The sequence below is a fragment of the Phaethon aethereus genome, assembly GCF_964289735.1.
Source record: "Phaethon aethereus genome assembly, chromosome: 6".
NCBI classification, from domain to species: domain Eukaryota; kingdom Metazoa; phylum Chordata; class Aves; order Phaethontiformes; family Phaethontidae; genus Phaethon; species Phaethon aethereus.
This window is the reverse complement of record NC_138580.1, coordinates 29,966,588-29,982,519: the sequence shown is the minus strand read 5'-3', so window position 1 is coordinate 29,982,519 and position 15,932 is coordinate 29,966,588. Positions and strand designations below refer to the sequence as shown.

The 15,932-nt window shown below is 41.4% G+C and overlaps 1 protein-coding gene across 1 annotated transcript in view; it reads left to right on the top strand.

Moving 5' to 3' along the window:
• PLEKHM3 (pleckstrin homology domain containing M3) overlaps positions 1 to 15,932 on the top strand; it is a gene marked incomplete at its 3' end in the record, with an annotated part of 76,977 nt that overhangs the window by 34,957 nt on the left and 26,088 nt on the right. Inside the window, exon 5 of the mRNA XM_082001323.1 lies at positions 11,854 to 11,917. Within this exon, the coding sequence (XP_081857449.1) occupies positions 11,854 to 11,917 (64 nt within the window). The remainder of the gene's footprint in view (positions 1 to 11,853; positions 11,918 to 15,932) is intronic.

The window sequence follows — 15,932 nt, the reverse complement described above, 5'->3', positions numbered from 1 at the left end:
AGAAGTGCTGTATCTTAGTTCATTCAGCTGCTGCTGCATTTTTCTAACAAGCTAAAAAGAACAATCTTCTTAAAACCATCAAGTCACAGTTGTGACCTTAAAAAAGCCAAGTTACTTTTGTCGTGGATCTCCGAAAGAGATGGGAAGATGTCTCTGCCCGTGCCATACTGTGAGATGAGTAGCTCCAAGCTCATGCAGCTGACCTGATGGTAAATGCGTCGGTAAGCATTTGTATACCCCAAGTTTGTAAGAAGACCGCAAATAGGAAAGCCACTGCTTTAGAATTACAAGCTGCCAAAGGACAAGAAAGCAGATGACATCAGGAACTGTATTTTGAGCATGGTGTTTTACGGATGGGGGACCTGAATTCTCTGGGAGGTAGAAGAGGCTCTACTAGTGTCTTTATCCCAGGTAAGGAGTGAGGCGATCTGCTATTTGGTATGTCATCTATGTCATTGCTTTGATGAACTCCCTAGAACAACTAAGAGAAGGATATCACAACAGGTTTGTGGAGAGCACTACTGAGTTCTTGTGTCAGATCCACTGTGTGTTAATACATGTTTGTGTTTTACTGCTCAATTCCTGTTACTTGATAGGGCAGCTTACAGCATTTTAAAAATTAGGGTGATTTTTCTTTTATTCTAGAGGATGATATTATCTTGCAGAGCTGTTTTGCTATTCAGCTATAATAACTTTCCTATGCCATCTTCTTCAACTGCAATAAAATTGAAAGGAGAATAAGATTTGTAAAGGCTGCCATTCAGAAAAAGTGGCAGAAAAGAAATTATGCTTTCTGATTAATGCCTGAAGAAAAGAATGCCCTGATTAAAATAGACAGGAGTACATGAGACTGAATGGACTTGGGGAAGAGAGATCAAAGGAGGCCTAAGCAGAGAAATCAATGGACCAGAGACAAAGGGATGAGGGAAAGCCAGGAGAAGGAGGAGAATCAAAAAGGGGAGGGATCTCGGGAAATTAAGATTTAATGAAGAAACCAGGACACAGAGGGAGCCCAAAACCCTACCTCCAGAGAGGAGAGATGACAAGTGCTGAGGAAATGGAGAGAAGAGAGTATGGACAAAAATTAGCAGAGAATGGTCTTTCCTTGGAATGGGGAGGAGAGAGAAAAAACTCCCTGTATCAAAACGGAACACCCAGAATGGCCGAAGAGGAAACTAGCAAATACTCCAAATGCTCCCTCTTCTCATCTAAGGGTTCTTTCACACAGTCTCAAATTAAAGCACTCTGTGGTGGTGAGGAGGACTGCAGCCCAAGAAGGGTTTGCTTTTCTACTAGGGAAGCATGTCCGATTTGGTAGGACTTGTTGAAAGTGCTGTAAAAGCCACTGAAGGAATGTACAAAGTACACCTTAGAGTTCAGCTCCTTCTTGGTCTGTGAAGTCTCTGTTGGTGTGGGTTTGGTGCTTAGCTGGTCCTTCAGATCTCCCCTAAGAGGTTTGCAGAGATGGAAAGGAAGAAAAGTTCTTTTCCCGGAAGGAGTTATTTCTTGCTCAAAACTCGCCCCAATGGCTTTGCTCTCTACATGTAGTATCACAGTATGCAGACATTCACTATCAACATGATGGCTTTATGGAGCACAGCTGAAAAATAAATGAAGAAAATATGTGATTTAAATTTCCCTTTGGCTCATCATATGGGCAAGTTGCAAGAAAAGGAGGAGTTTAAACAATATGATGAGACAACATTCCTAAATTTGATACTGTTTTCTAGTTAGAAATGAAAGGCTGTGGGAGAGAATCCAGTTATATGTTCTGCTCTAAAAACATTCTTCTTCTGCTTGGTCTTCACCTTAGTATGTGAATGACTATTAATCACAAGAAAGTGAACACAGCATCTTGAAGACCTGTCAGACCCATATAAACAGACTGAAACAAACTGTTACTATTGCTGTCTAGGGAGAACTTAAAACAGACTGATTAATTGTATTGGCACCTTGCTGCCTTTGGGACACTGATAGAACCTGCCTTATTAGGCAAAAGCAGATCACACTGAGGTTTCTTTTATTAATACTATTTGCATTATCATCTTCTTTAAATTTATACCTTGCTCTTGAACCCAGATCGCAAAATGAAGATGGCAATGAAGTTGGAAACTCTTGGTGTCCTCTGGGAAGACAAAACAGTTTACAGTGCTTACAAGTCACTTTTTCTGAAGAATTCCAGATGCCTATAAACCAGGTTAGCTCAGGATCCAGTTGGCTTAAGTGTGGAAATGTTATTTATAATGCTTGGTGTGCATAGATAGGCACTTTGGGAACTTTGAAACTTGGCATCTAGCAGAGAACTCAGGGCTGAACCACATTGTGAACTTTGAAGAAGCAAGTGACTAAGTAGAAAGAAAGGAAGAAAAAAAGGAAGAAAGGAAAAGAAGCAGAAGAAGTCCTAAAAGTATCTAGAAGGCTCACAATAAAAGTGGTCTTCATCAGTTATAATGATTTGTTCTCACCTCTTGCTCCACTGGATTCTAAACTCTTTATTTTTTTCCCTTGCAAATATAAAAAGGAACTCAGACTTGGCTGGGAGGAGAAATAAGGCCCTCCACCGGTGCATATCAGCAGCATTCCTCTGAGATTAGCCAGCTGAGACTCTGAGCCTGTTGCTGAGCTCCCTGTTTTACAAGGGACATTGGTATGCCTACTTTGCTGTGGCTGTCACCTTGGTATTGCAACAGACATAATTTGCCTCAACTGTCTTTACTCAACAAGTTCTTGCTTGTTTTGATTGCTTTGCTTGTGTGGATGCTGTTCAGGCAGAAACATACAAGGCTGAAACCTAGAGCCAACATAGAATTAGTACAAGTGTAGCTGTACAGATCTCACCACTACCTGCAGATTGTGGGATGATGAATGAATAGCACAAGCAAACAAGATGGCGTCAATAAAATTGATAGCTAGGAAAGAGCAAGAATCTCCAAGGCCATTAAGTTATTCTGTGAAGCTGGGCTGAATGATGCAAGCTTTATTCTGGTTTTGCTTTGTTGCTTTTATCTCTAGACATAAGACACACTAACAGTGTCTGTATGCTACAGCCTCTTTTCCTCTGTTCTTATCATGGTTGAAGGCTCTTCAGGTCAAGGAACTGTCAGAATGATTTTTTGGTAAGTCTTCAGGCACCTCCATGTCTACAGTAGGGTAGGCTAACCCAGGTTAACCTTGGAGCTGTCTCTGGGCTCTCTGCTCTCAGCTATACACTTAAACTTACAGTTCAGGTGTTGCTAGCCCAGATATTTTAGACAGATGGCAGTGACACAAGGTAAGTGTTCTGCAGCACATTCCCCTATATGTTAGTGCTCGTTGCAGTGCCCTCACTCTGTAAGTAAATCTGAGTGGTGGTGCGGAACTATATGGAAAAATTTCCCTCTTGTTACTCATTTCTGTCTAATACCATTTGTCTGTCAGCTCTAGAACAGCAATACATCAGTTTTACCCTAGCACAACTCCAGTGCTGCATACGTTACTTAGCATCTGACAGGAAGACCAAATTAGAGCTTGCTGCTGCAGCAGGAGGTTAAAGGTACACCTCCAGTGCCACAGATGTGTGGTCTTGGCTGAGCCTGCTGGTCTGTCAGCACAATGCGAAACAAGCCCAAATTCAGTTATGCTGAACAATAGAGTCCTGTCACTTCCTACAGTGAGGCCTTAGACATATCACTTCTGACACAGGAGTAGATTACTTTCAAAATATGTGTGTGGCAATTGGGGAACCTGTCTAAACACATCACAAGAATTCTGATTGATCTTTTGCCATCACTATACCACCAAATACCTCACGTATGAGAAGCTGGGGTTATGTTATCTTTCAGACCAAGGACAACAGAAGGTCATTAAGTCATGTCCAGACTGTCAAAGGAGACTGTTTCCTCCATTTTCTTTGCAATGGGTAGGCCATTTGGAGAGTGGAAAATCCCAAAGCAGGAGAACAAAGACACACCTTGTGAAAGTGGTAGACTGTAAAAAGAAAGTTTGAGCAGGAAAGGAACAGAAGTATGTGGTTCATAGCACTTAGGGCTCTGAGTTAACGGCAAGACCAACAGAAGAAGAAAATTTGTTGCATGGGTGATAGGAAAGAGCGTAAGAGAGAAACTCATTCAGAGAGGTTATCTGGATATTCTGAGAGGATCCAGCATTAAGACCAAACACCACCCGAAAATGAGAAAGGTGAGCAAATAAATGCAGAGAAGTATGCATGAGCCATTTGTTGTTTTCTGTAGATTCTGCATGCATGTAGTCATTGGAGTAGCTGAAATAAAGCATGCCTGTTGAAGGGCCTCTTGCAAACAGATCACCTCTTTGCTTCAGTTTGTGTGTCGTTTTGAAGAAATAACTGTGCATGCAGGATCCTGGCAAGTTAACATCTTAAAAAGCATTTGGATAAAACTGTAGGGGATAGAGTTAAGGTGGACTTCAAGCTTTTGTTTCAACTAGGGGTAACAAACGGAGCTGGAACAACAAGATGTGTGCCAGAGCAGCCAGGGTGGCGGCAGTGCTGCTTTCTGTTCAAACCAAGGGAGTGTTAAGAGCACAAGACAGTGCTCAACCATGGTAAGCATCCAACTGAGGAGCATGCCAGGGTATATATGATAAATCTTCCAGAGGCAGGTGGGTCTTTCAGTTCATGTTAGCATTTTCTGGTCTAGGGGCACACCTGCATCTCCTTATCACGGAATCACTAGGTTGGAAAGGACCTTCAAGATCATCAAGTCCAACCATTAATCCAGCGCCACCATGTCCCCTAAACCATGTCCTGAAGTGCCACATCCACACGTTTTTTGAACACTTCCAGAGATGGCGACTCCACCACCTCCCTGGGCAGCCTGTTCCAATGCCTGACCACCCTCTCAGTGAAGAAATTTTTCCTAATATCCAATCTAAACCTCCCCTGGTGCAACTTGAGGCCATTTCCTCTTGTCCTATCACTAGTTACTTGGGAGAAGAGGCCAACACCCTCGTCGCCACAACCACCTTTCAGGTAGTTGTAGAGAGCGATAAGGTCTCCCTTCAGCCTCCTCTTCTCCAGACTAAACAACCCAGTTCCCTCAGCCGCTCCTCGGAAGACTTGTGCTCCAGCCCCCTCACCAGCTTTGTTGCCCTTCTCTGGACACACTCCAGCACCTCAGTGTCCTTCTTGTAGTGAGGGGCCCAAAACTGAACACAGTATTCAAGGTGCGGCCTCACCAGTGCCGAGTACAGGGGCACAATCACTTCCCTACTCCTGCTGGCCACACTATTTCTGATACAGGCCAGGATGCTGTTGGCCTTCTTGGCCACCTGGGCATACTGCTGGCTCATGTTCTGCTGGCTCATGTTCAGCCGGCTGGCAACCAGCACCCCCAGGTCCCTTTCCCCCAGGCTGCTCTCCAGCCACTCCTCCCCAAGCCTGTAGTGTTGCATGGGGTTGTTGTGGCCGAAGTGCAGGACATTAGATATTAGACATCTTTGAAAATGGTAGTTTCCATTCACCTTTTGAGACTAGCTTGCTTTAAAAAAAAATGTAATTGTTTAAAAAGAAGTATGTTAGATGTGGACACCATGTTAAATATGGCTTGTGCCATTTTTACCTCTGTGTTTTTATATTGGAACTTCCAGCAGCAAACTGCAAAGGTTCAGAAGAAGTGCCTGATAAAAACAGAGAGCATTTTCTTATTCTTCATTTCAAGTTAATTGGGGGATCTAAGCTGTTTTGATTTCAAAATGAAACTGTGTGCCTCTAATTCTCACCTCCTGCTTTTAGTAACAGTGGTACTTGATTCCTGAGTTTGATCTGCAATAATTCTTGTCTTTCACAATGTTACCGTAACCTTGCTCAAGTAACCACAGAGGAGAGAGAGTTAGTGTACTGCATTTTAGTTGCAAGTTTATATACTGGTTCAGGATTGCTGATGGATGATAAGAGTAACTGTTTTAACATAGGGATGCTCATGGGGAATTTCATAACAACATGAAACAATACCTTACCTGAACATGCTTGCTAGCACTTGGTGTGCGCTGGAGGTATTTAGGAATGGCTGCTCCCAGAAGACAATCAGAAGAGTGTTCACACCTTGTGAATGTGAAATGGTTCACAAACACTTTTTTAGCCAAACCCATAGAATTAGAAAAAAAATTATTACATAAGTAATGTTTTCTTTTAAATTCGTTATTTTATTATTTTTTGACGTTCAAATCACTGCGTTTCCCAGGGCCCTGCTTTCCTGAATAACTTCTTTGGCTGTAACATTGGGTTTCTCCTCTCCCAGCTTATTTCCAGGAGCTGGGATTTCCAAGGAAGTACAAAATTAAAAGCCTGAATAAAATTGTAAGAATTAGCAACACTGGAAAAAATCCTACCAGTTCCTCTCACCCCTGGTTCTGTTTTCTACCTTAAATTAACAGATTCCATGTCAAATGAACTGCAAGAGAAAACCTAAAAGAGATGTTATTTACCCTGCCACGTATATTTGGGATAACTGGCAATTCACTGATACTCCTCTGTACTTTTAAAATCAAATAGTAACTCTGAAAAATTTGTGTTCCTGTCAGTGATACCAGAGCGTGTGCAGTTCCTGCCCCTGTGCTATGCACTCAGCCACAGCTGTTGGTGCTGCATGCTGCAGGGACTTCAGAGGTCCTCTTGCCCCTAGTCTAGGGGGCAAAAAAAATATGGGAACAGTGGTAATCAGCATGTGCTTGCCTGTCAGCTGCTTTAGCATGCAGTAGCTTAAAAGTAAATTGGTGATGATGTAAGTCGCAGTGCCAGGGTATGAACTGGGCTGGCTGAGGAAATGGACTTGGTACCTGCGGTGCTGTGCCAGCTGTGGGTGCAGCAGCTTCCTGCAGAGGGGTGGAGAGGACATCTGAATGTGGCTGCGTGCTAGACTGGTGCATCTGCGTCTCCCATGAGTCAGAGCTCAGTCATACAATTCTCAACCTGGTCAAACAAGACACTCCTGGCTGGCACATGGCATCGTGGTGCCAGCTTTCCCTCCTCCTCCTCTCCTAGGTTTCAACAGGCTTTTTGGTACAAAAGAGACTTGGTTGTGCCCACCTGCCAGCTGACTTGATTTCTTTTGATTGTGCTGTAAAAAGAAGAGTTCGCTCTGCTTATCACGTTTGTACTTTGGTTATAGTGTCAGGCTTGAGCAGATTAATTGGTTGTAGCTTTAGCAGAGCTGTCAGGGTATTTAACCCATTGAAGAAAAATTACCAAAGCTGATGATGAACAGGCTTTAAATGCAGAGCAATTACTTAGTGCTAACAAAGCACCATGACTACATGCTTTGTCCAAATGCAAAAAGCCAAGTCTTATCACTGGTTCTGTTTGCAGGAGGACACTAAAAGATAACCTTTGTTTGTGCAAATACTTCCCTGATAAGATCACCCGAAAGGGAACGGATGAAATTTCTGGTTCTATCTTGCCTGAAGGTTATGCTTCAGATTACAAAGTATCAAACAAAAAAAGAATAATAATCACAAACTGAGAATGCTCAATTCTCTCTTTTGGTTGGACTGAAAGTCTCTAATGGTGGGTTTCTTTCCTGCTTGCATTGATTGCTCTTATTTCTAGCACATAACAATAAAGCAATTTAGAGACCTTTAACCAATAGGACTTTGGATTTCATTGTTCACGGGAACTGGCAAAGCTAGAGGGCTGGTTACCATTGAACTTGGTTTGTTCACTGCAGGCTTAACCCTGACTGGTAGCCAGGGTTTACAGCACAGCAATCCTGTGACTCACAACCGTTCTGTTTTGCATCGATGGTGAAACTGGTCTGGGAGTTTCCAAACTGTGAAAGCTTAGGACGTTCTTTTAGTGGGACGTGCACTCAATACCGTTTGCCTCTCAAGGGTCACAGGTCACGTTCTGAAGTAGCAGAGGTTTGAGTTTTTATTGTGATGAGTCTTAACATCTTGTGTTTGACCTCTGTCTAGCTCACTCCAGTTTTTTCTGTGTTAAGATTTGACTGAAAGGACACTGTTTATTGAATGCTTTTAATTGACCGGCTCTAAAAAAAAAATAATCCAGTTTGTTACAGTGCATTGATCAAAAGATTTACAAAACTGACATCTCCTATTTTGCTTTCAAATAACTTATCAGAGATCTCCCATTTGGTGTTTGTAAAGGACCTTTTTATCAAGGGAAAAGGAAAATGCAAGCACATGTTTCAGTCTTTTTGGATCAAGGCCTTATTTTAACCCAAGCGTGCTGAAAGCTCCATCGCATGCAGAAAGTAAATATGTATTTTCTAGTTGAATGTTTCTAAATGTAGTTATTTTAGGCTGCTCTGTGGTCTGTGTCAGATTTTTCAACATGAATGTGATTTTTAGATTGATTTGGATGCCATGTAGTAATTTGGCCGCTAATGCAGTGGCTTGTTTGAGCCCCATCTCGCCTGCTGTACTCTGCTGACTTATACTTCCTTTGGCCAGTTTCAGTTGCAGTTGACAGAGGGATGGAGGTGGCAAAGACATTATGTTCCTACTAGTTACGTGAGAGGAAGTGTCTGGGTCAAGAAGCAAGAGGCTCTGAATTAGTCCTGTGTGCCCCCTACTGAAAAAGACTTTATATAAGCCATCACTTCATTAGGCTCAGAGAACCCGTGCAGGCAAGGAAGCTGTTGGAAACTGGCCGTCATTCATTTTCTTGCTCACTGGACTACTGTCCACAATCTATTGTGTGAATTTCCTGCGCCAGCTGATTTGTTTACATTTTATGATGAGGTTTTTTGAAAATGTGTTTGATATACTGGTGCCTCTTGTGCTCTTGTTCCCCACTCACTAAAGGCTGACAAAACTAGCAATAAACAGATGCATTTTTGGGATGTGGCTTCACAAGTTATGTTCAGGTTGCTGTTGAGTTTTGGGGTTTTTTTCCAAATGGGACTAATAAGAGTTTTCTGGAGGAGAGCTTAATTCCAGACATGCAGCACAGCAAGACATGTTTTTGAAACAGGTGCTTTGCTCACCACAGGTGAGGTGAGGGTGCGTTATTTATATTTTAAATGATCAGGGACTGAGCTGCCTACTTTTAGGCCATTTCGGAGGTTTCACACTTATGGAGCTGCATGCTCTCCACCTTTGGTGTTGTGGGCGGGTGTTGCAGGAGTGTTTTGCACCTCTGCATGTATTGGGAACTCTACAGGAACTGGTCCAGTTGCTTCGTAAGAAATTTTGTAAATGCTGTTGTACATGCGAGCTCTGGCTGCTCAGCTATTTTTCTGTGGCCTGCCACAACCAAATTGTGATTTTTCAGAGTCAATAGAAGGACTGCAAATCTGAAGCTGGACCAGCCTTACTTACTGAGGGTTTTTTAATGCCTCAGTTTCCATAGCAATGGAAATAAGCACTCCTCTCACTTGAGTGCCGGGTATGTGTGTGCATGCATATATGTCTTGCATAAGACTGGGAGGGCAGTGCCTACTTCTTTTCCTGGAAATAGATTTGGAAGGGAGGAGGAGTGTTGGATGCTGGTTTGCAGAGCTGCTGCTGCAAACTAACATGTCTCAGGGAGGGGGACAAGTACAGGGAGAGGATGACTGTCACCAGGGCCTGTGCTGGCTGAGACCTCCCTGACAAAGGGAGTCTCTGGATTATGAGCTTGCTTTTCATCTGCACACTTTTTATTAGGAGTGAGAACTTGCAGGAAATAAAATGCAGTCCTTGAAGGCAGGGGAGCGTGATGTTAGTCATCGATATTAGTCGTTGACAGTTTCTGCCTTATGGGATATTCAGGCTATTTCCTGAAAAAGGAAATCTTCCATTAGCTAATTATTTTCCTTAGCAGTGCTGTAAGGGCATCAGCAAATAATACAGTTCCTGGCAAAGCTACCACACTGTTTAGTGCCTGCCTGTGTGATCAGGGGAGAACGAATTTCTTTCACTGAAATTTCCCCATCAATCAGAGCTGAAAATTACTAATGGCTTCAAAATGCTGTGCAGAGTTGACTCCTTAGCAATCAATTTTAATAAATCTTCTATGTGTGAATGAAGAATCACAATGTTATATGTTGTCTGATATTTGAATTTTGACTGTTTTCTAGTAGTCTTTCACATTGTGCCAAATGTATTACAAAGGGGTGATGCAGCAGCGCCACTGAAACATGTTCACCTCCAATAAGAGTACGGGTATAGCCTACAGAACGGAAAGGGGAAAATGCAGTATCCCGGTGAGACTGCAGCTGAGAATTAGGTGGGTAGAGTGGACATGCTTGGTGAGTCAGGAGCAAGGGCACAGGCCTGCTCCAGAGAAGTGCCCCGAGATTGGCAGTGCCCAGTTGTCAGTGCCTTGCTTGCAGGACTCTTCCGCTCCCTCTTCCCCTCCCACCCCAATAAAGCTTAGGTTTTTTTCAAAAGTACAAAAGGAGTACGAGGCTTTGTCCCACTCACCTTAACAGTGGGTGAAAAGTCCCAGTCCCTCCAAGACAGCTTTGAAACCATCAGTTTAAGCTAGTTGTTTGAGACTCGTAATGGAGTAGAATGAACCGAAGTGCTTTAATTAGTTTTCAGATTCAGTGTTCTGTCAAAGATTGCAGTTGGTACTATTATCCCTACTGATCTGTGTTTTAGCTAATTATGTTGTTACAACTTATAAAATCTCTTCTTTGAGTTCCTGTGTACTTTCTTATTAGTCTTATATCATAATCATGGAAGTTCATATTGGCCTTTCAGTATCTTTGGTTTTTTGGACATGTCCAGTGGTCTTTCTGTTCACTGCCATTCAATTCTACCATTACAACCCAGCCTTTGCCAGAGTTTTGTTCATGCATTTAATAATATCAATAATTTTGTTTCTATATTGCCTTACATCTAAATGATTGTAATGTTAGGAACTGAGTTCACAATTTCTTCTCTAAGCAACATGTAGTGTAAAATAGTTGCACCTCTTGAGATGTTTGATTGCTTTTTTAAGTGATGTGATTCTCCACTCCTCGCAATACCTTAGCATGGTGTTATTTGTTCTGTGTGAATGGAAGACAAAGCTGGTCGGCTGGTTGTTTCTCTGTGTGTGCAAAGACAGACTTTTTAATTAGATGCACTTTTTCTCTTCCTGATGTCTTTATGGTTTTCATAAACTTTTCTTGCTAATATCCACTTACATTTACAAGGTCCGTTTTTCCCTGTAATGTTACGTTAACCCAGTTTTTCATTTTACTGCAAGTCACTCTAATTAGGACATCTCTGCTCTGTTCAGGTTTCTGTAATTTAGTTTTACTGAACAGGTCTGTCAGTGGATAATCAATAGTCTTGCCTGTAACCTTGGTTTATGTAAGGAAAATAGGCCTTTCGCAAGTTATTATAAAGGCTACAGCAATATATATATTTCTATACACAAAAGGGAATTTATATCAATCAACTTTATGTTGGGAGAACAGTATCTGCATGACATTTTTTCCCAATACAGTTATTTCAGTTACAAAACCATAAATTACATCTGACATTAACTGTTACAGCTTTCTAGCAGACCAGAGGTCTTGTGCTAAAAAACATATTTTAATGGTTTTTAATAAACCCACATACTTTTAATGTGTAGTTTCAGTTATTTGTTTTTATTACTAGGTTAGTCGTTTAAAGAAACACCTTCTGAGCTCAGGATGAGTTTTCAACATCTGTAAATGTCATGGTAAATGTTTACCTGACAGTTGGAGAATGACACTGGCACAGCATTCATTGTTATTGCGGAATTGTTGTGCCCATGAGGAATGCTGTAAAAGTAGCTGGTGCTTACAGGGTGACATAATTCCAGTTTCAGACAAGCTCGCTCTCTAGCATCATTGTTCTGCAGTCTTTTGGTAGGGAGAGGAAGTCTTTGAGTTTCCCAGTCAAAAAGGCGTAACACATATCCATTTTTTCTTTTTCCAGGATCTTTCCTAGAGAGTATCTCCTCCAGCAAATCCATCTCTATTCTCTCGCAGACCTTCAGCAGGTAAGTTTCTTCAACTATTCTACATGTTACACATCAAGCCTGTTCTCATCTTAAATGCTAATTGTACATCCCCCCCTTCTAGCTAATCATAGCATAAATAGGTTTACTTCCAAACCATCTCTGTGGTTTATAGTTTAATATAAAAATGTGTTAACAGGGTCATCGGTTAGGGATGAGAGGGAGAAAGCCTATAGCGTCAGTGTTGAAATGGGGCTGGAAAGAGGCTGCGAAAGAAAACTGTAGTCTGCAAAGAGAACTTTGCCGTGAGAAATTTTCCATCTGATCAATGAAGACTCATCTAAAGCTCAGCCTACAGTTGACAAGTAGTATTTATTTCTTTGCTTGAAAAAATATTTATTCAGGAATTGAGGAGTTTGTACAGTCCCTTGTGCAAAATGCTTATTTACAAAGTCTGCTAGGCCTTACCACAAGAGGGGAAAAAATAAAAAAAACCCCACAAAACACAAAAACCTCAGCAAGCCTGCTATACAAAGTTAAGCCATGCAGTGTGATGCTATGACAGACGTGACCACAGAAGAGGTAATGTGCCAGCAAAATGTGTCTTTGCATTGATATTGATGGAACTAAGCAAGCACCTTGCAGTACATCTGCCTGAAAAGAATTTTATTACGTACCAGATTAAACAAGAAGAATTTGGCAAAAAGAGCTGAAAAGAGAGGATAGGGAATCTAAGGTTAATGTGCTGCAGTGCTCAGATGCACAATGGAGGAAGCAATGAGGTAAGATACGCTAGCTGACATGGGCACGGCTGTGTTCACACTCTAATGCCATTGTCAGTGACATGTAAAACGTTATTTTAAGCCTCTTCCACTGATGTTTCCCTTGTACATTTTCTGCAGCATAACGGGTAGCATAGTTAGTTCTGGATGTTCAGTTCACATATTTAAGTTGAGGTAGTTCAGATGCCCCTCAGAGCTGGAGACTACGGAACTACAGGAAACATGGCTTTTGTTGGCTAGTGAAGTCCCAGGGTAGAAATTATTCCATATATAAAATAAAAAGGCCAGTCATCTGAGGTCTAATACTGTTTCCACATCTTTTCAGCATGTTCTGCTATCTCATCTTTAATAATCAAGCCATGAAAAAGTAAGCTACTTAACTCCAGAGCTGCAGTCTCCCTGGTGGGCCTGTCTATTAGCCCCCAGTGCTTTGTAAGCTGCTTAATCAGTTCCTAACATTGGTAGTAGATGTTTTAGAAACAATCAGCAGCTTATCAAGCACCCTGTGGGAGGAAGGGAGGGTAGAAGTCACAATTCATCCATTGATTTAGCAGTTCCCTTTAGTATGTTTCTTTGTGTTTGTGTTTGCAAGACACCTTCATTTCCCCTGAGGGCCCCAGCCCCAAATTTATCATATTTAGAGGCAGTGTAATTTGATTACCATTTCTGCTGGGGTGGGTTAAATTGCATTTACCTCTTAATCTAGCTATATCCTTGTTGCCAGGCTGGAGTGGGTTTTCCACATGTCAGAGGCTCCAAGTTTGAAATCGGATTGCCTGTTTTTGTCAAAGTGGAACCAGAGTGGAAAGGGGATGAGGGCCCCACCAAGAAAATGAATCCAACAGTCAGAGAAACACTAGTACCCTCAGAGCCCCTCTCTCCTTCCTGGTTTTCCCCTTACCACTGCTTTCTCTCCTCATTGCTCATCATTTTCTACTGACCTGCAGTTTGGGTGTTTTTTAATCCTAAAAGTTTCCCCTCCTTTTGATTCCTCTGCTGCCTATTCCTCATATCCAGGGGCTGTTTTTGCACTGTATCCTGCTGTCATGTAGATTGCATGTGTTTGGGAATTAACTAAAAGGTTTATTAAAGATTAATGGAACGATAAGGCATGGTGACTGAATTAGAAAAGCAGAGAGGGGTAATCTGCAGATATAAGTAACCTCTACCCTGGTTAGTCCCAGCTCAATTCTGATTTGTTTCCTAGCTGAGTTCTCTTTAAAGATCCTGGAAAACATGGGTCATTTCCTACCGAGCAGCTGAATTTCAAAAATGTGGTATGAGGGTCTGTTCTTAGGTGCAAAAGGGTTGAAATGCCTGTTTGCCAATAAATGAAGCAGCATATAATACTATTCTAAAATAAAATCCAGTTAAATCTCTTTCCAAGCTTAACAGAGCTCTATGCCTAGGACCTTATGGATGTGGCAGAGTGCATACTTGAGCTGTCTGATGGTCTTGGGATGATTGTCACTTGGATCCGTTTGGACAGGGCTCTACTGGGGAAGACCTTAACTGTGAGATTAAAAGCAGAGTGGAAAATTTGAAATAAAAAGGCCTTAATTTTTGAAACTCATCAAATCCTGGTGAGGTAGTGGTTTTGCTAGTACTTTACCCATTAACAAATGCTCATAGAGAAGATGTGAGTAGGCCTGACCTTTAACCAAAGAGGCAGCAAGTGGTGGTCTTTATTTGTATGTGTGTGTTTATTTAAAACACAAATGCACACATATACCCCAGCAAAGTTTCACTGCAGACCAGGGCCCCAGGGACTACATTAAAGTTTACAGCAAGTCCGTCTGTGGGCATTCCCATGAGGTACATATTCTTAGAATCCTATTGTCTTTGTCGTTGGAGGTGTTAGCAGGCGACATAACTAATTAGGTGCATTCACATTTAACAGGCAGAAAGACAAAGTGCGACAGCTTGCCTATTCTGTCCTATTACACTTGCTTTCCTTTCCAACCCTTGTGTTATCTGCCCAGTGTCACCCATAACACCACTGCATCTCTGTTAGCCAGTTAATCCAGGGCTATTCCAACCAATTAAAGTTTTAAGAGGCAGTCCTATTCACTCCTGAAATTGCTGGTGTTAGCAGACATAGTACACTGGAAAAATGGATTACTCTTATTTATATGCAGTATAGTCCCTGATGGTGCAGTCACAATCTAGGGTAGCTTCACCCTAAACCTAGTGGAGGTGTGAACTCTGTTCTCTGCTGATATTACTAATGGATGTCTCACTGGTTTTGTAGGCATGTGGACACAGTTCATGCAAGCTGGAGTTAAAAACTATCCATTCGTTTTGTGTGACTGTGGGGCTGCTTTTGGTGAGACTAACAGTTTTTACACTGTTAAACATTGATTTGTACAGAAGCTGACTCAGAAAACTCTTGCATTTCTTAGGAAAAGTAGTTCTTGCTACTTACACTAGATTCCGTATTAACAGGAGCTTTTAAAGTAAAAGATTTGAAGTGGCTGTTGTGATGAGTTCAAAATCCAGGTTCTTAATCTACACAGAGTTAACTAATGTCATTAGCAAGATATACAAGTGTACGAAGATTATTGCAGTGATGGTCTTTACTGTAGGAACATTCTTAATCATGGCAATTATTTCATCCTGGTTATACTACCCCCAGAAGATATGGCAGAATAAAAAGGATCCACATAACAGCAAAAATGACTGCATGTCAAGGATGAAAATAGTGAGATAGATTTAAAAAGACGATGGTTTGAAGGCTTGTTTACATGGGGAAAAAAAAACATTGAAGTGACAAAATATGGGAATTTAAAATGATGAGTTGAATTACATTGAATCACTGTGTAAATACTGTTATTCAAAATGTAAGTGGCTTTCATTTGGTTTATCTCCATTTACTTTGGAAACAAAGTGAGCTAAATTGTATTAAGGCCATTTTCATTCTGAATGTGTATGTCCATACAGGGATTTAATGTAGTATAATTTATCCATTTTAACATTGTAGATAAACTAATCCGTTAAAATTTAATTAAAACATCCATTTACTTCAGATCAACGTTCCTGTCTATCTACCTGTAGATGAACCTACAAACAATGTGAAGAACAGTGCAGAGAAAGGATGAACAGGAGAATATTCACATACAGTGAATATGAGACATGCACAAAAATCCTTAATGGAGATGCTTCTTTGCGGAACACACAGCAAGCATGAGGAACTTAATGCCACAGTAATATTACTGAGGCCAGAAGTTTATCATCTTTGAGAGGATTAAGTATCCATAATGAGAATGTCCACAGTT